This window comes from Coregonus lavaretus, assembly GCF_964263955.1.
Source record: "Coregonus lavaretus genome assembly, chromosome: 5".
Lineage (NCBI taxonomy): Eukaryota > Metazoa > Chordata > Actinopteri > Salmoniformes > Salmonidae > Coregonus > Coregonus lavaretus.
The window spans coordinates 52,658,671-52,681,351 of NC_139992.1; the positions used below are offsets into that span (position 1 = coordinate 52,658,671).

The window sequence follows — 22,681 nt, forward strand, 5'->3', positions numbered from 1 at the left end:
GCCTACTTGGAGTAGGCTACACAGTGAGAGCGTGTGTAATTGTACATGCTGAACAGCTTTCAATATCTGGGAAAATATCTGCAGCAGGTGAGCAAGTGTCGGAGAATGTGGTGATGAGGCTTGTGGAACCTTAAGTTGGCAAGGGGAGAAATGTCACCATGGACAATTTTTTCAGTTCACTGTCATTGGCGAAGAAAACAAGCATAGCCGGCACCATGAACAAAGCGAGATGGGAGCTCCTTCCCTCTGCGCAAAATATGGCACCTGAACAGCCATTGTACTCCACAATGGTGCTGAAGAATGACACAATAAAGAGAGAACCGGAAACTATTCCGCACTACAACCAAACAAAAGTATGTCTAAGTGTGTCAAGCAAGTGAAAGTTACGAATATTTGTGTCAACTGTTAGGACAAGGGATAACCGCTAAATTAAATCCAACTGATGCGTGAAGACGCACACAATGTAAGCATGAGCTGACAATATACTTTTTTACTGCTGTCATATCGACACTTACAGTGCCTTCAGAAACTGTTCACACACCTTTACTTTTTCCACATGTTGTTGTGTTACAGCCTACATTTAAAATTGATTAAATTGAGATTGTGTGACACTGGCCTACACACAATAACCCATGATGTCAAAGTGGAATTATGTTTTTTTTGTTAGTTTTTTATGTTAAAAAAAAAACAAAATAATTTAAAGCTGAAATGTCTTGAGTGAATATGTTTTCAATCCATTTACATTTTAGACATTTAGCAGACGGTCTTATCCAGAGTGACTTAAGTCAGTGCATAATTTTTTATTTTTTTTTACTGGTCCCCTGTTGGAATCAAACCCACAACCTAGGTGTTGCAAGTGTCATGCTCTACCAACTGAGCCACACAGGACTTGTTATGGCAAGCCTAAATGAGTTTAGGAGTAAAAATGTGCAACAAGTCACATAATAAGTTGCATGGACTCACTCTGTGTGCAATAATAGTGTTTGACATTATTTTTAAATGACTACCTCATCTCTGTACCCCACACATACAATTATATGTCCCCCAGTCAATCAGTGAATTTCAAACACAGATTCAACCACAAAGACTGGGGAGATTTTCCAATGCCTCGTAAAGAAGGGCACCTTTTGGTAGATGGGTAAAACATTAAATAATAAACAGACATTAAATATCCCTTTGAGCATGGTGAATTTATTAATTACACTTTGTATGGTGTATCAATACACCCACTCACTACAAGGTGTCCTTCCTAACTCAGTTGCCGGAGAGGAAGGAAACCACTCAGGGATTTCACTGTGAGGCCAATGGTGACAGTTACAGAGTTATTGGATTTTATAGGAGAAAACTTAGGATAGGTCAACAACATTGTAGTTACTCCACAATACTAACCTAAATGACAGAGTGATAAGAAGGAAGCTTGTACATAATAAAACTATTCCAAAACATGCATCCTGTTTGCAATAAGGCACTAAAGTAAAACAAATATATATATATATATATATATATATATATATATATATATATATATATATATATATATATATATATATATATATATATATATATATATATATATATATAAATAATAATAATAATAATAATAATAATAATAATAATAATAATAATAATAATAATATGGCAAAGAAATGTACTTTTTGTCCTGAATGCAAAGTGTTATGTTTGGGGAAAATTCAACAGAACACATCACTGATTACCACTCTTCATATTTTCAAGCATGGTGGTGGCTGCATCATGTTAAGGATATGCTTGTGATCGACAAGGACTAGGGACTTTTTTGGATATAAATAAATGGAATAGAGCTAAGCAGAGGTGAAATCCTAGAGGAAAACCTGGTTCAGTCTGTTTTCCAACAGACACTGCGAGACAAATTCACCTTTCAGCAGGACAATAACCTAAAACACAAGGCCAAATATACAATGGAGTTGCTTACCTTGACGACATTGAATGTTCCTCAGTGGCCTTGTTACAGTTTTGATTTAAATCAGCATGAAAATATATGGCATGACTTAAAAATGGCTGTCTAGCAATGATCAACAACCAACTTGACAGAGCTTGAAGAATTATTTAAATAATAATGTGCAAATATTGTACAATCCAGGTGTGCAAAGCTCTTAGAAACTTACCCAGAAAGACTCACATATTTAATCACTGCCAAAGATGATTATAACATGTATTGACTCAAGGGTGTGAATACTTATGTAAATTAGATAGTCCTGTATTTTATTCTCAATACATTTGCAATCATTTGTAAAAACATGTTGTTGTTTATTTATTTATTTATTTTTTTTTATTTTTTTTACTTTGTCATTGGGTATTAAGTGTATAATTTAAACATATATTTAACCCATTTTGAATTCAGGCTGTAACACACCAAATGTAGAATAAGTCAAGGGGTATGAATACTTTTGTTATAATGCCATTATTGCTTTTGTGCTGATTTTCACTGTTTGTCAAGGCCACTTGGTACTTATAATGATGTTTAGGCTACTGATATTTTTGTCATTTGACCATGCTTCTTGCTGACCAATGTGTCTTGGTGGTTGGGGTATTTATTTTATTTTGTCATTATAAAAAATAAGTTGTTACCTTGTTCCAACACATATGCTTTCTATTTCATAGGTATAACAAAGGCACCCCATGAATACAATTGATTGAATACTTGAATTTCTGGTTTTTGTTGTGTTTTTGTTTGTTTGTTGCATATAGCCCACAGTAACATAACCTAATGAAAATGCTATTGTGTTATTTAAAATAAAATACAAATCTTATTTAAATTTTAACCCAAGGCCTTCATAAACACAACCAAGTGATTATTTTTGCGATAGCATATATGAAATTTATTAATTACACTGTTAGAATGTTGCAGTCAGAATGACTGCTCATTAGCTTGAAGGGGGGTCCCCTCGAGGCCCAACGGGTCTAGTGTTGAAGAGGAGCTGGGTTGGAGAGGCCTATGCTGCCACCTACTGTGGTAACATCAGAGGTGTAGACATCCTGATAAATAAGAACACACCCTTTTCCCTTATATACCAGCACACGTACCAAGAAGGATGTTTTCTAATGTTAAATTGTATCTTACATGGTGCAAAATACACATTGATTTCATTGTATATCCTACCAGGGGCAAATATGGTGTTTTTAGATATAATTCAAGGTATATTAGATGCAATCCAGACAATAACTATTATTTTAGCAGACAACCTAAATCATACATTCAAAAACATTGACAGATGTAGCAAAAAAAAGGCAAATTCAAGGAACCTCCAAAGAGGCTGAAACATTTAATCTTTACAAATACTTTACAGGACACCTGGAGATTACTATTCCCAACTACAAAATACTAATTTCTCAAAGTAAGAAAAGCTATTCAAGAAGTACACTGAGTGGCACAGTGGTTCAAATCCAGGCTCTGTCGTAGCCGGCCGCGACCGGGAGACCCATGGGGCGGCACACAATTGGCCCAGTGTCGTCCAGGGTAGGGGAGGGAATGGCCAGCAGGGATGTAGCTCAGTTGGTAGAGCATGGCATTTGCAACGCCAGGGTTTTGGTTTCGATTCCCACGGGGGGCCAGTATGAAAAAAATATAAAAAATTATGTATGCACTCACTAACTGTAAGTCACCCTGGATAAGAGTGTCTGCTAAATGACATAAATGTAAATGTAAAAAGCCATGACATAGTAATATTGGATCATTCTCCGGTATCATGCTTAATTACACCAACAGAAAATAAACTTAGTGACAGTATATGGAGAATGAAAAGAGTGCATCAAGATCCAATATTTAATAAATACATAAATGAACAATTACAAACCTTTACAATTACAAATGTAGACATAGAGGACAGAGGAAAGCCGACCCCTGATATAATTTGGTATGCCTTTTAAAGTGTACATTCGACGAATAATAATCTCATACTCTGCAAAAGTATCATCGGAGTTAGATTATGAAATTAAAGTTAAAGAAATCACTATCTTAGAAAATGACCATAAAACATGTTTAAGGTAAAGAAGAAAATAAAATGTCTGAACTGAAGCAGGAATATGATCTTTTACTTTTGAAGAGAGTCAACAAATACAGGTTAAACTCAAATAAAGCATACTACTTAATGGCAAATAAGCCTGGTAAACATCTCGCAGCCCTCACAAAATGAATACACGCCAAACCAGTTATAATTTTAAAATATAAAGATACACATTTTAAAATATATTATTAAAATATGTATAAATCAGAATTAAACAACAGTTGGACTGATCCTACATCCTTCTTAGACCCAACAACCCTGAAGCAATTATCAGCAGACAAGAAATAAACACTAAAAACAGAGATAACCAAAAATAAATATTTGACACTGTTAATGAAAACATTTGCATGGAGAAAAACACCAGGATTGGACGGCTTTCCCAAATAATTATATTTAACATTTTGGGACAAAGTGGTACCTCTATTTACACAAATGACAACACACGTAACTCAATTCAGTGTTTCCTAGTTCCATGTATCAAGCAGTTATTTCAGTTATATTGAAACCAGGAAAATATGGAGAGTACCCTGTTGATTACAGACCCATAAGTTTAATAAATTGTGACAATAAAACAATAGAAAAGCTCATGAGCAATAGAATGGCAAAAGTCTTACCAGAATTGATACATATCAATCAAATAGGGTTTATTAAAAATAGACACTTACAAACTAATGCAAGAACATGTTTCAGTTTAATGCAATACACAAAAAAACAATATTTACATTTATCAATAATGGCTGTTGATGCCGAAAAGGCTTTTGACTGCCTTAGCTTTCAACTTTCCAACTGAAATAATACATTTTATATAAAATGTTATATACAGTGCATTTGGAAAGTATTCAGACTCCTTGACATTTTCCACATTTTGTTACGCTACAACCTTATTCTAAAATTGATTAAATATTTTAAAACATATCATCAATCTATACACAATACCACTTAATGCCAAAGCGAAAACAGGTTTTTATAAATTTTTGCGAATTTATAAAAAAATACAAATACAGAAATTCCTTATTTACATACAGTGGGGGAAAAAAGTATTTAGTCAGCCACCAATTGTGCATGTTCTCCCACTTAAAAAGATGAGAGAGGCATGTAATTTTCATCATAGGTACACGTCAACTATGACAGACAAATTGAGCATTTTTTTTTCCAGAAAATCACATTGTAGGATTTTTTATGAATTTATTTGCAAATTATGGTGGAAAATAAGTATTTGGTCACCTACAAACAAGCAATATTTCTGGCTCTCACAGACCTGTAACTTCTTCTTTAAGAGGCTCGTCTGTCCTCCACTTGTTACCTGTATTAATGGCACCTGTTTGAACTTGTTATCAGTATAAAAGACACCTGTCCACAACCTCAAACAGTCACACTCCAAACTCCACTATGGCCAAGACCAAAGAGCTGTCAAAGGACACCAGAAACAAAATTGTAGACCTGCACCAGGCTGGGAAGACTGAATCTGCAATAGGTAAGCAGCTTGGTTTGAAGAAATCAACTGTGGGAGCAATTATTAGGACATGGAAGACATACAAGACCACTGATAATCTCCCTCGATCTGGGGCTTCACTCAAGATCTCACCCCGTGGGGTCAAAATGATCACAAGAATGGTGAGCAAAAATTCCAGAACCACACGGGGGGACCTAGTGAATGACCTGCAGAGAGCTGGGACCAAAGTAACAAAGCCTACCATCAGTAACACACTACGCCGCCAGGGACTCAAATCATGCAGTGCCAGACGTGTCCCCCTGCTTAAGCCAGTACATGTCCAGGCCCGTCTGAAGTTTGCTAGAGTGCATTTGGATGATCCAGAAGAGGATTGGGAGAATGTCATATGGTCAGATGAAACCAAAATATAACTTTTTAGTAAAAACTCAACTCGTCTTGTTTGGAGGACAAAGAATGCTGAGTTGCATCCAAAGAACACCATACCTACTGTGAAGCATGGGGGTGGAAACATCATGCTTTGGGGCTGTTTTTCTGCAAAGGGACCAGGACGACTGATCCGTGTAAAGGAAAGAATGAATGGGTCCATGTATCGTGAGATTTTGAGTGAAAACATCCTTCCATCAGCAAGGGCATTGAAGATGAAACGTGACTGGGTCTTTCAGCATGACAATGATCCCAAACACACCACCTGCCAACGAAGGAGTGGCTTCGTAAGAAGCATTTCAAGGTTCTGGAGTGGCCTAGCCAGTCTCCAGATCTCAACCCCATAGATCATCTTTGGAGGGAGTTGAAAGTCTGTGTTGCCCAGCGACAGCCCCAAAACATCACTGCTCTAGAGGAGATCTGCATGGAGGAATGGGCCAAAATACCAGCAACAGTGTGTGAAAACCTTGTGAAGACTTACAGAACACGTTTGACCTGTGTCATTGCCAACAAAGGGTATATAACAAAGTATTGAGAAACTTTTGTTATTGACCAAATACTTATTTTCCACCATAATTTGCAAATATATTCATAAAAAATCCTACAATGTGATTTTCTGGAAAGATAATTCCCATTTTGTCTGTCATAGTTGTACCTATGATGAAAATTACAGGCCTCTCTCATATTTTTAAGTGGGAGAACTTGCACAATTGGTGGCTGACTAAATATTTTTTTTCCCCCACTGTAAGTATTCAGACACTTTTCTATGAGACTTGAAATTGAGCTCAGGTGCATCCTGTTTCCATTGATCATCATTGAGGTGTTTCTACAACTTGATTGGAGTACATCTGTGGTAAATTCAATTGATTGGACATGATTTTGAAAGGCACAAACCTGTTTATATAAGGTCCCACAGTTGACAGTGCATGTCAGAGCAAAAACCAAGCCATGAGGTCGAAGGAATTGTCCGTAGAGCTCCGAGACAGATTGTGTCGAGGCACAGATCTGGAGAAGGGTACCAAAAAATGTCTGCAACTTTGAAGGTCCCCTGGAACACAGTGGCCTCCATCATTCTTAAATGGAAGAAGTTTGGAACCACCAGGACTCTTCCTAGAGCTGGCCGCCCGACCAAACTGAGCAACCGGGGGAGAAGGGCCTTGGTCAGGTAGGTGACCAAGATCCCCATGGTCACTCTGACAGAGCTCCAGAGTTCCTCTGTGGGGATGGGAGATCCTCCCAGAAGGACAACCATCTCTGCAGCACTCCACCAATCAGGCCTTTCTGGTAGAGTGGCCAGACAGAAGCCACTCCTCAGTAAAAGGCATATGACAGCCCACTTGGAGTTTGCCAAAAGGTACTTAAATGACTCTCAGACCATGAGAAACAAGATTCTCTGGAATGATGAAACCAAGATTGAACTCTTTGGCCTGAATGCCAAGCGTCACGTCTGGAGGAAACATGGCACCATCCATATGGTGAAGTATGGTGGTGGCAGCATCATGCTATAGGGATGTTTTTCAGCAGCAGGGACTGGGTGACTAATCACGATTGAGGGAAAGATGAACGGAGCAAAGTACAGAGAGATATTTGATAAAAACCTGCTCCATAACGCTCATGACCTCAGACTGGGGCGAAGGTTCACCTTCCAATAGGACAATGACCCTAAGCACACAGCCAAGGCAACACAGGAGTGGCTTCGGGACAAGTCTCTGCATGTCCTTGAGTGTCCCAGCCAGAGCCCGGACTTTAACCCAATCTAACATCTCTGGAGAGACCTGAAAATAGCTGTGCACCGACACTCCCCATCCAACCTGACAGAGCTTGAGAGGATCTGCAGAGAAGAATGGGAGAAACTCCCTAGATACAGGTGTGCCAAGCTTGTAGCGTCATACCCAATAAGACTCGAGGCTATAATCGCTGCCAAAGGTGCTTCAACAAAGTACTGAGTAAAGGGTCTGAATGATATTTCCGTGTTTTATTTTTAAAAATGTGCACACATTTCTTAAAACCTTGGGGGGGAAACAATGTAATGCATTTTAGAATAAGGCTGTAACGTAACAACATTTGGAAAAAGTTTGGGGTCTTACAACTTTCCTAATGCACTGTAAATGTCCTAAAGCTAAAATATACACACATACTACATTATCTGATGAAATCACTTTAGAAAGGGGCACAATGCAGGGATGTCCTCTATCCCCCATCCTGTTTGCACTGTTAATTGAACCGCTTGCAGAAATAATTAGACGGGACTCAAACATAACAGGTGTCCGTATTGTTAAACATTAATATGAACTAAACTTATTTGTGGATCTTCTGACCACTATTGAAAACACAATGCAATGTTTTTCCCAGAATACTCAAAAGTCTTACGATATAAAATTTACGTGGATAAAATAAATAAGGACAATAGGAAAATTAAACAGAATAATTATTGATCTACAGCAATCATTTAAGTAGACCACAAAAAAAGATAAAATATTTAGGATATTAATAAGTGACAACAAACACACAAATATATAAATATAACTTTATCCCAATATTAATAATATGAAAGCAGATCTAATTAAATGGAACAATCTTCCCATAAATCTTACAGGTAGAATAAACCTAAAAAGTTTTTATATTTATTCTTGGTAATACCAATTACTCAACCGAAGACATTCTTTAAAAATGTATACTCGGTCATAACAAACTTTATATGGGCAAATAAAACTCAAAGTCTGAGGGTAGTTTTAACCTTCCAGTCTTGGAACTGTATCAACTCGCCACCCAATTATTTTATTTACATATAAACACAGCAAAAAATAAACATCCCTTTTTCAGAACCCTCCAGCATGACAATGCCACCAGCCATACTGCTCGTTCTGTGCGTGATTTCCTGCAAGACATGAATGTCAGTGTTCTGCCATGGCCAGCAAAGAGCCCAGATCTCAATCCCATTGAGCACGTCTGGGACCTGTTGGATCAGAGGGTGAGGGCTAGGGCCATTACCCCCAGAAATGTCCGGGAACTTGCAGGTGCCTTGTTGGAAGAGTGGGGTAACATCTCACAACAAGAACACAGTTGACAGTGAGAGGATGTTTCTTTTTTTGCTGAATTTAGTTAAATGCACTAAAGAGGAACAATGGGTACAAATTGAAGATGCACATGCTCATCCCCAGAAGGATAAAGCTAAGAACAATAACAACTTCATAGTTAATAACACTATAACAATATGGAAGAAAATTAAATGTACTCTACAATAACCAATATCACTCCCTAAAAACACAACCCTATGGAACAATCCTAGGATAGCTTTTCAGAATCCACCGATCAATTGGTCTACATGGAAAACTAAAGGCATAGAAACCGTAAATGACTTGGTAATAAGAAATACATGTATTTCCATCACATAATTAAAAAGCAGTTTTGGACTGACCAGTGTAGATATTTTTAAATACATGCAACTTAAAGGTTTAATATCACAACATTTCCAAATGAAATCTTTTGGACATCAGAGCAATCTTGAGGGAATCCTATTTGAGTCAGACAATGATATTAATACGATAGGTAAGATATGCAAAACCTTGCAGAGAGCCTATCCAACTGACAATCTCTTAGAAAAAAAAAATAAACTATTGGAACCAAGACATAAAAATAACTGATATTGGCACAAGATGGAGGGAATGTTGGAACATAACTAACACAATTACAGTTAACGAAAATGTATGCTTAATCCAGTAGAAACTAAAATATAGCATTTATTATACAAGAGACAAAATGTTTTAAGTGTAAAATGAACAATGACTCAATAATCCATCCCTTCTTGGAATGCTATACAGTTATGGACAGAGTTAGAAAGTTGGCTCTCAGAAGTATTACAATGTAAATTTACTTTTAATCCGTCTGTCTGCATATATCAAAGACATGACATATGAGGGTGAAGTGAGACACCCGATGGGTTGGATGATACTTTGCTCATCAAACATCTTGAAAAAAATGTATACTTAACAACTGGAAATCAACCAATCCTCTATTGTTAACACAATCGAAAAGTCAAATGCTTTATTATCTAAATGTTGAAAGTGTGTGGGCGATGGAGAGAACCAAAATGGTGCAGTTTGACGCTATTTGGCGGAGAGTGATGCCGGCACTGGAGATGGTGGTGTGAGCAGGTGGGTCTGGGCAGGTGTGATGTATTTGATATTTGTGTGTGTCTGTTGTCGTTTGTATGTGTTCTATTGTTTTAAGAAAAATTGTTAAATAAAACAACAACAATAACTTGACTCTGTGATCATATTATTAACATTAAACTCCATAGGCCTTTTGTAACTATAACTATAACTATAACTATCCAGCTAAAGTAGATATTGATTGTGATACTTATTAATAAGTGACTGAGTAAGATATGGGGGAAATACATACACAGGGTACATCAGCCCAGCTCTGAAGTATTTTTCTCCTTCTACAACTCCAGAGGAGTCATTTATCACTTCCAAATCTGGGAAGTGATAAAAGTGGGCCCATCAGAAATGTCCAACAGGTCTGAATCACCAAATCACCTCGTCTCTCCACCACCTCCAAGCTACGGTGTCATATTAAATCAAGCAAGCGGAACATTTCCCAAGGCAGCCAGTGGCTTTTTATTTCCTGAAGAACCTTAAAATATCATTCATTACCTGAACTACACATATATATATATATATATATTTTTTTTTTCAAAGTCCCATAAATCAATAGTGTGTCCTGACTGCAATAATTTTAACAAGTTAACATGTAATTTCCAGGCTGAGAGGGCTGCCAGAGTGCCACAGCGATGGCTAGGTTTTAGCATATGCAAACGAGGCAATTCAAATAGTGTGCTGCGATATTCATACGCGAGAGCAGGTAACAAGGTATGGCCGATGAATTATGCATAAAAAAGTGGTTGATCTTCAATAAAGGAAAGGAATTCAGCATGTAATCTAATTAGTTACGGGAAGTCTATTATGTTGGAGCGGCGGAAAGCAACTGTCCTTGAAAAGGGAATTTATTTACAGTACCATGTAGTGTTCGCTCTCTGGAATGGAAATGCGTCCTGGAGTGGTCCAAAATGTTAACACTTCGCACCCTCTCTTTCTCCCCCTCCCCCTCTCACTCTATCCCCTTCTCTCATCCCCCCTCCTCCCTCTCTTTGTCCCTCTTTATTTCTATATTTATTTCTTCATCCATCTTTCTTCCTAAATGTATTTCTCGATCTCCCTCATCTCTAAATCTCTTCATCCATCTCAGTTGTTATCCTTCTTACCTGTTCCTCCCACCTGTCATCTTTCTCTGTAATGTCTCTCTTTTTCTCCCTCTTTCACTTGCCATGCTCTCCTTTACTCATACCCTCTTGGCTCTCTCATCTCCCCTGGCCTACATCTACTCTCCATCCCTCTTTAATCCTCCCTTTCCCTCATCCCTTCCCTCCATTCACTTTGACTTTTAGGGTGGAGTGGGAGAGGTTTCACAGAAGGGTATTGTGTTCTTTTTAGGTAAGTGATGATGTCTCAATAGAAAGCATAAAATGTTAAATCCCTCTCTCTTCTATCTCTTCCAGCTCCAGACCAGGCAGACCTCCTAAGAGAAGCCAGAGTGTGACATCACCAGAGAACCCACACATCATGCCACACTCTGTCCCCGGCCTCATGTCTCCTGGAACGTTCCCATCCTCAGGTATGTACTGTAGTTACACACAAACAGACATGCACAAGCACACAGGTTTGCATATTCTCAATGTATATACACACATTTATACTCTTACACACATGCTAAGTGTTTACGCACACACACACGGATACACACACAAACTCGCCACTGAAACAATCCTTCATACCCTCAACATCCCCATAGCACTCCCCGCCTCCCTCTCTTTGTCCTCTAAATGGCGAGCAGAGCAAAGTGACACATGCAAACACACAACCAACAGACAACCATCAAACAACCAGCCGCTCATTTTAAACTAGTTTACAAAAAACTGATCCTAAACTCGGAGAGAGAGGGAGATGCCACTCCAATAAATTGTAGTGGCATTCTTTTCTCTCTGATTATTTTCAGTAGATGCTGTGTTTCGCCTTGAGAGCATTCTAATTAGTGTGATTAAATCCACTCCACTGGTGTATATACATAGGCATGGTTGATGCTAAAGCAAGCTTTATCGCCACAAGAATCAACAACAACCGTTTGTTCCCAAATGTGCCCCCGGGCGAGTTTTATTGCAGCTAATGCTTTTGTTCTGTTTGTGGCTAGTTGCATTGTGACGGCTTTGATGTCGCTGTCTGTAAGTGCTCTGATTTACATACTGGGTTTTTTTCCTTTTCTTTTTTCCTTCTTTAATAATATTGTACCGTTATTAGGGTTCTCTTAACTCTTAATTTTGCTGTATTAAACCAAGTAGAAAGAAACCGCAACAACTACAGTACATATAATGTGCTTTGTTTTCTGTGCAATCTTACAAGTTTGCCTCCAAGATCTTGCTGCACTTGAGTAGGTCTGAAAAGCTTCCTACCTTACATACACATTTTCTCATCTCTCAAAAATAGCATGGGAGTGAGTTTTTTTGTTTTGTTTGTTTTTCTTAATCCAGAAAAAAAAAAAAAAAAAAACATGCACCTAAGAAGTGTTTAAAATTCAATAGCAGACACAAATTGGCTACATCCTTAACAATGGAGGATCACAGATCAACGCCCAGCATTGAACTCTGGGAGTGTGTTGAGGTCACAGACTATCTGTGTCTTGTTTGGAATGGGGTGGGGGACTCAAAGGCTATTTGGAACAGCGAAGATGAGAAAGCCATGTTTTTATTTAGTGGAACATAAAGCAACAGAAAATGATTTTGATATCCCTCCCCTTTAAGCCTGGAGGCAGTCTATGATCTTGACATTTAGTCAGGGTATTCAGGGGAGAGAGATAAAGTAATTGAGTTTTTTTGTGTAACTGCCTTTCTGTTAGTGGCCGCAAAAGCCAAGATGGCTGAACTTTCTCCCTAACTGTCTGCTGTGGTTTGATTATTGTACCTATTTAAGGACAAGTTCATAACAAATGTTATCACAAATTACACTCAAAATGATGCAAAGTGATCATATAGATAAGTTGTTCGCTTACTAGCAATGGAACACACATTTTTGCATGTGTCCAAACACATTAATCGATCCATCACAAAACTGACACACTGCAAACTGCCGTGAATGGTTATGACAGGTGGCACGTCATTTGTACTCCCCCAGCACGAAAATGGCTTCAAAACCAATGGTTCCCCTTTAAAAAGCATTACCCAAATATTAGGTGATTTGATGCACTGGATAACACACTGCACCGTTAATATGTCTAGCAAAAAAAATTAAAGAAATAAAAAATAAAATAAAATAATAATAATAATAATAAGACTATGTTTTGTACACAGTGGCATGTCATTTTCGATCATGATGTTAGATTTACAAATGAAGTTCCCCGCCGATCTCTCCGCTGACTACCCAGTCCCCACGTCTTCGCCAAGCACGTGACTCCAATTAGCATTACACAAAATCTGGCAAATTGCCCAATAACCTAATCTCCCATGGCTGCCTGGGGGCTTTAAGTGAAGTGCCATAACTATTTGCATGGGTATTCAGGAAAAGGAGGGAGAAATAACAGAGAATATTATGAAGGACTTCCTGCATACAGCGCTACAAATCCCACTCGAGGCTGTCGATAAAATCCAACTCGAACGTGTACATCGTTTCGGAAAAAGAGGACAGAAATATGAGCGCCCAATCGTTGCCAAATTTGCTTTTTTTAAGGATAAAGCTATGGTGAAAAGCCTGGGAAAAAGACTTGCTGGCACGAAAATAGGCATGAATGATCAGTTCCCGAAGGAGATTGTAGAAAGGCGCAAAGTTCTGTATCCAATCTTCAAGGAAAACAGATTAAAAGGGAAACGTGTTGCACTAGTGGTGGATAAATTATATATTGACAACCAAATGTTTAGAGACACAAAGACTACTCCATGGCTATTCTAAAAGTTGTAATAGAGGAGTCAAATATTGGAGCACCTGATACTAGCAATGATAGGGATTGTAATATTAAATAACATTTATAGTAAGTATAGTATTTTATAAATGGATAAAACAATATAACAAGCAGAATAATACATCTTTAAATAGAAATAATTAGAACATGGCTTTTTTGGCGGGAGGTTGTTGTTTTGGCGGATGGTTGTTGTGGTTGGTCCTGTGTTCTCTCTGGCGTCCTTTCCCCCTTGCGGCAGATGTGGATGCGGGTGCGTTTGCACGCTCGGCCCATTTCTTCCCCAGTCAACCATGTGGTGTGCATTTTTGTGTTTGAAAAGGTGCGGCGTTAAGTGAGTGAGAGGGGAAATGGTTGCATATCCCAGAGCCGACCGGGGGTCTATGAACAGGGGTAGTGAGAGAGAGAGCTTTCAATTTTGTGTAGATGAGGGATATACATTTTTAAATATAGTATACATCTAATCTAATTATTCATTGTCCTATCATGATGGAAAGATCCCTAACCCTATAACCTGGACACCCACCTGAGCGACCCATACACCAAAGAGAAGTTCCCATCTATTTTATGGACCTGCTGTGAATATGCAGCCTAAACAGAGAAATAAATGCGGTCAGAGACCTACTTGAGCTGCACCGCCCCCTCAAGATTCTGAGCCTGCCTGGCAGGGTTGGTCCTACAAAGCCAGAGCCCCCTGATGGGAGAGCATAATATACAAGGAAATTCTCAAAGCTGCTAATGAGAACCTTGACGACCTTTTACCTAGCCGGTGGGGATTCCGGTGGGGTACGCCCACCCAGGTAGTGGCAGTGCTGGCAACACTGGCTGCAGTAACCCATGGGGAGGGGGTCACACTCGGACAATCAGAGAGGGGGTTTATCATTGTGGCCCAGGTGGCACAAAATAATCAAAGGTCTGACCGCATGGAGATGCTTGGGAAAATGGTTACAACAGGGGATCATAGTGTTTGTGTCTCAGGTGAAGAGGGTGGATCTGATCTCCATCACCTAGGACTTGACATAGATTAAGTAGATTAATCTAATCTCACATTGTTATAAATTTCTGCTCAATCTGCATGCTTTCTCAATCAGCTTTAACTGTATGTGCACTCGTAGATCAAGTTATTTCTCGAGTTGGGCTCTGGGATATAACAGCCGTTGAGTATCGGATTTTATGGTGGATTGTGGAGGAGGGGGGTTGAGTGTGTTGGAGTATGTGAGTATGTGCGTGTGTGCTTGTCTGGCATCTGTTGTGGGGGGGTGGGGATGTTGGGGGGGGGGGGGGGGGGGGGGGGGGGGGGTATGGGATGGACCGCAGGAATTATTTGCTAGGATAATAATTGCTTGTCAATGAATTAAATGTAATACAATGGCAATCCGGGTTATATGTTAGAATCCTATGCGTGAACTGCCGACATTATTACGCATATTAATTGATAATGATGGAAAATAGGATATGCATAATAAAAATAAAAAAAATAGTTATATATATATATAGAGAGAGGTGAAAGCATTGGAAATGCTTTTGGCGGTTAACCTGCTTCTGTTTTGTGGGTGGCACTGTGTGCTGTTTTCGATGGATGGGTCCTGGCCTCTCGGGGCCTTAGGGATACGGAGGGACGTGGGTGGGATGCTGATCACTGGGATGACGGCTCAACTTGGGATGGGGAGGGGCTTTAGCGGGGGAATTATTGGAGAACAATTGAAGGGTTACTCCGTAGCAATGCAAATATCACGGTACAGCTATATGGACACTCAATCATTACGCTATTTTTTATTGGTAAATTTACAAACATATATAATGATAAATAGACTTGAAACTTGTATCTCATTATGGTGTATGGTGAAATAAGTATAGCCAGTTATAATTGTAATGGCTTAGCTGATAATAACAAAAGAAGAACAATATTTACATGGCTCAAAGAGAAGGAATATTATATCTATTGTATACAGGAAACTCATTCAACAATTCGAGATGAAGTAGCGTGGAAAAAAGAATGGGGGGGGGGAAATATACTTCTCCCATGGGCAAAGAAATTCAAAAGGGGTGATGATATTAATTAATAGTAATTTCGATCCGAATGTGCAAATTGTCCAAATAGATACGCAAGGTAGATGGATTATTTTAAATATGGTATTGGACCATAAACATATATGGCTCATTAACCTTTACGGACCAAATAATGATGATCCACAATTCTTTGACAATATATATAATAAATTATCAAGCCTGCAAGCAACTCAAGACAATATTATTATGGTGGGGGATTATAATACTGTTTTAAATAGCTCAATGGACCGAAAAGGAAATCACACCACAAACAATCACCCTCATGCTCTTAAGGAAATTGTGAATGTCATGGATACATTAGAACTAGTAGATATATGGAGGCTTAAATATGCTGATCTAGTGAGATATACATGGCGGAGACTGAATCAAGCTAGTCGTCTTGACTTCTTTCTTATCTCATTCTCGTTGGCACCAAAAGTAAAAAAAGTGTTGATAGGGGACAGAATGCGGTCGGACCATCATATAATAGGCATATACATTACTCTGACTGAATTTCCACGTGGGCGAGGATATTGGAAATTTAATCAAAGCCTATTGGATTATACTTTATTTATAATTAGAACAAAGGAATTTATAACTGACTTTTTCCAACATAACATAGGTACAGCGAATCCCCTTATTGTATGGAACACCTTTAAATGTGCCTTTAGAGGCCATGCAATTCAGTACTCATCTCGAAAACAAAAGCAATTTAGGTCAAAAGAGTTTATACTAAGAAAGGAAATAGAAAGTCTAACAGAACAGATAGATGGCAATAACAACTGTAACATAGAGGCTCAGAATAAATTAGAGGAAAAACAAAAATAAATGGAAAAACTTATTCAAGAAAGATCAAGTGTAATATATTATAAAAATAAAGCAAACTGTATGGAATATGGGGAAAAATGCACAAAATTATTTTTTAATCTTCAACATAGGAATGCTACCAAAAATAACTTAATGAAACTGGTTACAATTGACGGAGTCACCCATAATTCACCTAATGATATTTTGAAGGAAGAAACAAAGTACTTTAAGCATATGTTTTCTTTTCAGTCGCCTCCATCTCCTCTAACTGAAGCTAATTGTAGAGATGTTTTTTCTATTGATAATGTCAAATTAACAGCCACACAGAAAGACTCATGTGAAGGTGAAATTACAGAGGAGGAACTTCTGGATGCAATTAAAGACTTTAAGTCCGGGAAAACTCCAGGGTTGGATGGCATACCAATCGAGGTATACCAAACCTTTTTTGATATACTAAGAGGACCGTTATAAGCATGTTTTAACCACTCCTATGTAAATGGTAGATTATCTGACACTCAAGAAGAAGGTCTGATCTCATTATTACTGAAACAGGATACAAGTGGAAAATATAAAGATCCAGTCCATTTACAAAATTGGAGGCCCCTTACACTTCAGTGTTGTGATGCAAAAATCCTAGCAAAATGTATAGCGCATAGAATTAAAAAGGTATTGTCGGATATTATTCATTCTAATCAGACAGGTTTTTTACATGGAAGATACATTGGAGATAATATAAGGCAAGTATTGGAAACAATAGATCACTATGGAAAATATGGGAAACCAGGCCTGCTATTCATAGCAGACTTCGAAAAGGCATTTGATAAAGTTCGACTGGGATTTATATATACATGCCTGGAGCATTTCAATTTTGGAGAATCTCTTATAAAATGGGTCAAAATCATGTATAGTAACCCTAGGTGTAAAATAGTAAATAATGGCTATTTCTCAGAAAATTTTAAACTGTCAAGAGGAGTGAAACAAGGTTGTCCACTATCGGCATATCTATTTATTGTGGCCATCGAGATGTTAGCTATTAAAATCAGATCCAATAATAATATCAGAGGATTAGAAATACAGGGCTTAAAAACAAAGGTGTCATTGTACGCAGATGATTCATGTTTTCTTTTAGATCCACAACTAGAATCCCTCCACAGCCTCATAGAGGATCTAGATACATTTTCTAACCTCTCTGGATTAAAACCAAATTATGACAAATGTACTATATTACGTATTGGATCACTAAAAAATACATTTTTTACATTACCATGTAGTTTACCAATAAAATGGTCTGATGGTGATGTGGATATACTCGGAATACATATCCCAAAGGAAATAAATGATCTCACTTCAATAAATTGTAATAGAAAGTTAGCAAAAATAGATAAGATCTTACTACCATGGAAAGGAAAATACCTGTCAATTTGTGGAAAAATCACCCTGATTAACTCTTTAGTATTATCCCAGTTTACCTATTTGCTTATGGTCTTGCCTACGCCTAGCAAACAGTTTTTTAAATTATATGAGAAAAAAATATTCAATTTTATTTGGAACGGCAAGCCAGACAAAATTAAAAGAGCATATTTATATAATGAATATGAATTCGGAGGACAGAAATTATTAAATATTAAAGCATTGGACCTTTCACTAAAATCTTCAGTCATCCAAAAGTTATACTTAAATCCGAACTGGTTCTCAAGCAAATTAGTAAGATTGTCTCACCCACTGTTCAAGAAAGGCCTTTTGCCCTTTATTCAGATTACAACCTCTCACTTTCAGTTATTTGAAAAATAAATAATCTCCCAAATGTCACTATTTCTAAAACAAGCCATAGAAAGTTGGTTGCAATTTCAATTTAATCCTCCAGAAACGACAGAACAAATAATGCAACAAATATTGTGGTCAAATTCAAATATACTAATTGACAAAAAACCTTTATTTTTTGACAGAATGTTTAAAAAAGGTATAATCTTCGTAAATGATATCATCGGTAGGACTGGTGGAGTTATGTCGCACATGCAGCTAACAAAAACATATGGAAATGTCTGCTCTACCCAAAATTACAACCAAATAATTGCAGCCTTACCGCAAAAGTGGAAGAGGAAAGTTGAAGGGGGAGAAAGTAAGGAACTTGTCTGTCGGCCTTGCATTAAAGAACATAATTGGTTAAGGAAAACTGTTATAAATAAAAAAGTATATCAGTTTCACTTAAGGACCAAAGGATTGACAGCCGTCCCATATAGATTGCAAAATAGTTGGGAAGAGATCTTTGACGTACCGATCCCATGGCATAGTGTTTATGAACTGACACGCAAAACGACACCGGATTCAAAAATTAGAATCTTTCAATTTAAATTATTATATAAAATTCTTGCTACCAATAGAATGTTATTTATATGGGGGATACAATCTTCCCAGCTCTGCAGATTGTGCTGTGAAGAGATAGAATCATTAGATCATTTGTTTTGGTTCTGTCCATTTGTAGCTTGTTTTTGGACACAGGTCCAGGAATGGCTAAAGGATTGCAATATTTACCTGGAACTAACCTTGCAGATAGCATTACTGGGTGATCTGAAAAGTCATAGTCAATCAATCAATAATATAATAATACTTTTAGCAAAAATGTTTATTTTTAATTCACAATCTGTAGAAGCAATGAGAATAGAAAGGTTCAGAACTTTTGTAAAACATCACAGTACGGTTGAAATATATATGGCAAATAGAAATCCTATATGGATGGTGTTAAGAGATAGATGGGAGGTATTGATTAGAGTTGAAGGATGGGACTAATAACAAATAACAACAAATAATAACAAAGATAGCTAATAATGTAAGCATACTGTGTCCATAATAAGTATATAGGTTGTATGTTGGGAGCTTTTGGGAAAGAGCACAGTTAGAAAGATATGGCATTTAGAAGCAAACCGGATGGACATCATGAAAATGATCGGAGAGGTTGAGAGTAGAAGAAGTTCAGGAGCAAAAAAATAAATAAATATATATATATATATATATATATAGAATTATTGTAAAATTAACTCTGTCCATAAGGTGTAGATAGTAAGTATAGACCGGAAGTAGAGGCCTGGGCGTTGTTGTTCACTAATTTACTCCAAGTAGGGAAAGGATGGTGGGGTTGAAAAGTAATAAAGGGGAATATATATATAAAAAATAAAAATAAACATGGGGGATTGGAAGTGATGCAGACAATTACATTGATAGAAGATACAATCTATCTGCAATATTAAGCTGATCCATTCCCCCCAAACAAACAAACAAAAAAATATATATATATATATAAATGAAAAAAAAAAAAAAAAAAAAATATTCACTCAATGTAATATTAATTTAATTTGAGGAGGTGGTTTGTTTGTTTTGATTCCCCACAGCAAGCTTTTCAAAGGGTCACAGAGATTGTTCAACCAATCTTTGGAAATGGGGACTTTTGATGTTTTGTAGTGCCAAAGTTGATGTACAGTACATTTTGAAAGTATGCTTTCCACACAATGACTCAATGACTCATATTTTGAGATAATTTGTATATGAGAAACATTCTTAATATGTGTATGTTCCACTTGCTGTGGTTTCCATTTAATGAAACACCCTTTGTGTATTTGTGTATATATGTCCGTTTGTGTGTGTGTGTGTGTGTGTGTGTGTGTGTGTATGCATGTGTGTGCTCTCGCGCATGTTTGTGTGTGCGTGTGTGTTAATGTGCTTGTGGGTGCCCTCCAGATGTTGAGGTAGTTCCGGGGTCTTTCCAGTTGCTGATGCATTACAGGCCGATTGGCCCTACAAATCGGATTAGATGCTGTGGACTGACACCACACAGAGATTACAGCTTTCTGAACAGCCTGCACTCAGAGACTTACACTCTGGCCACTACTTAGGCACCCATGTTCACCATAATTCATTTAGCTCCTGGAAATGGCTTCCCTTGTTGAATAACACTCCAGTGTTGTATTTTACCATTTGTGCCTTCAGAAAGTGTTCATACCCCTTGACTTATTACACATTTTGTTGTGTTACAGCCTGAATTTAAAATGTATTAAACATATATTTGTCTCACCCATCTACACACAATACCCCATAATAACAAAGTGAAAACATGTTTTTAGAAATTTTAGCAAATGTATTGATAGTGAAATACAGAAATATCTAATTTGCATAAGTATTCACACCCCTGAGTCAATACATGCTAGAATCACCTTTTGCAGCAATTACACCTGTGAGTCTTTCTGGGTAAGTCTCTAAGAGCTTTGCACACCTGGATTGTACACTATTTGCACATTCATATTTTAAAAAAATCTACAAGCTCTGTCAAGTTGGTTGTTAATCATTGCTAGACAGCCATTTTCCAGACTTGCCATAGATTTTCAAGCCAATTTAAGTCAAAACTGTAACTAAGCCACTCTGGAACATTCAATGACGTCTTGGTAAGCAACTCCAGTGAATATTTTGCCTTGTGTTTTAGGTTATTGTCCTGCTGAAAGGTGAATGTGTCTGAACTAGGTTTTCCTCTAGGATTTTGCTTGTGCTTAGCTCTATTCCATTTATTTTCATCATAAAACATTTGCTAGTCCTTGTCGATGACAAGTGTAAACATAACATAATGCAGCCACCACTATGCTTGAAAATATGAAGAGTAATGTGTTTACTTCGTAGTCAGGACAAAAAGTTAATTCCTTTGCCCCTGTTCTGTTTTAGTTGTAATACTTATCTTGAATTTGGCTCCCCCTGTTGTTGATCTGGAGTAATTTCCTTTAGCTTGAAAATGACCCGTCATGTGACTTGTTAGGAGGACATTGGTCATTGTTGCCTCATGTAGAGCTCAGAGTGCTCTGTTTCAGTTGTCTGCTTACAATATTAATCCATCCTTTACGTTGTATGCCTTAGGAAGCTTTGTCAGTGAGTATTTTCATTCACCATGGGTCTACTCCAATTTGATGACCAACCAGAGAGCTACAGGGCTTGGCGGTGCTCCTTTCACAACACCATCAGAGGCTTAGACTTAACCTACAGTGAAGAAATTGATATTCTAGTTAAGTGGCTTGGAAGAGAGTCTACTGTACATATAAAATGAATCCTAGCCGTTCACGTAAACCATCCAGAACAAGGTTTGAGGACAGTTTGGGATAGACTCAATGAATGCTACGGTTCGCCAGAGGTGATAAAGAGTGTGCTCACCAAACGTATCGACAGTTTCCCCAAGATCTCCAACAAGGATTACCCAAAGCTGAGGGAGTTGGGCGACCTGCTTATGGAGCTTCAGCCCGCCAAGGCCGAAGGAGACCTCCCTGGCCTAGATTTTATCGATACAGCTCGAGGTGTTAACCCTATAGTCCAGAAACTGCCCTTCGGGTTACAAGAGAAATGGGTCTCCATTGGTTCCAACTACAAGCAACAATATCATGTTCCATTCCCTCCTTGTGCCTTCTTTGTTGACTTCGTCATCCAGCAAGCCCGAATCAGGAAAGACCGCAGTTTCAACCTTGTTGCCGATGTTCCTGCTAAAGCAGACAAAGTTCCCTGGAAGCAAGGCAGACAGAGAGAAGTCTCTGTTCACAAAACAGAGGTATCCCCCACTACCTCCTCCGATTCAGACAAGCCTATTAAGAAAGCAGATTACTCTGAATGGCAGTGCCCTATCCACAAGAAGCCTCACCCCTTACGGAAGTGCTGTGCCTTCCGCGAGAAACCACTGGACCACCACAAGGCTTTCCTGAAAGAGAATGGCATCTGCTTTAGATGTTGTTCATCCTCCTTTCACATTGCCAATAACTGCAAGTCAAGTGTTAGCTGCGCAGAATGTGAGAGCAAGAGTCATAACAGCACCCTTCATCAAGGACCACCCCCTGGGTCTAAAAGGCAGACCTTCCTACAGAGCATGGTCAGGAGGAAGAGC

General features: G+C 38.0%; 1 protein-coding gene across 1 annotated transcript in view; it reads left to right on the forward strand.

The window, feature by feature from the left end:
* LOC311129787 (dachshund homolog 1-like) overlaps positions 1-22,681 on the forward strand; it is a gene marked incomplete at both ends in the record, with an annotated part of 351,947 nt that overhangs the window by 178,024 nt on the left and 151,242 nt on the right. The window contains one exon of the mRNA XM_084162228.1: positions 11,480-11,595. Within this exon, the coding sequence (XP_084018354.1) occupies positions 11,480-11,595 (116 nt within the window). The remainder of the gene's footprint in view (positions 1-11,479; positions 11,596-22,681) is intronic.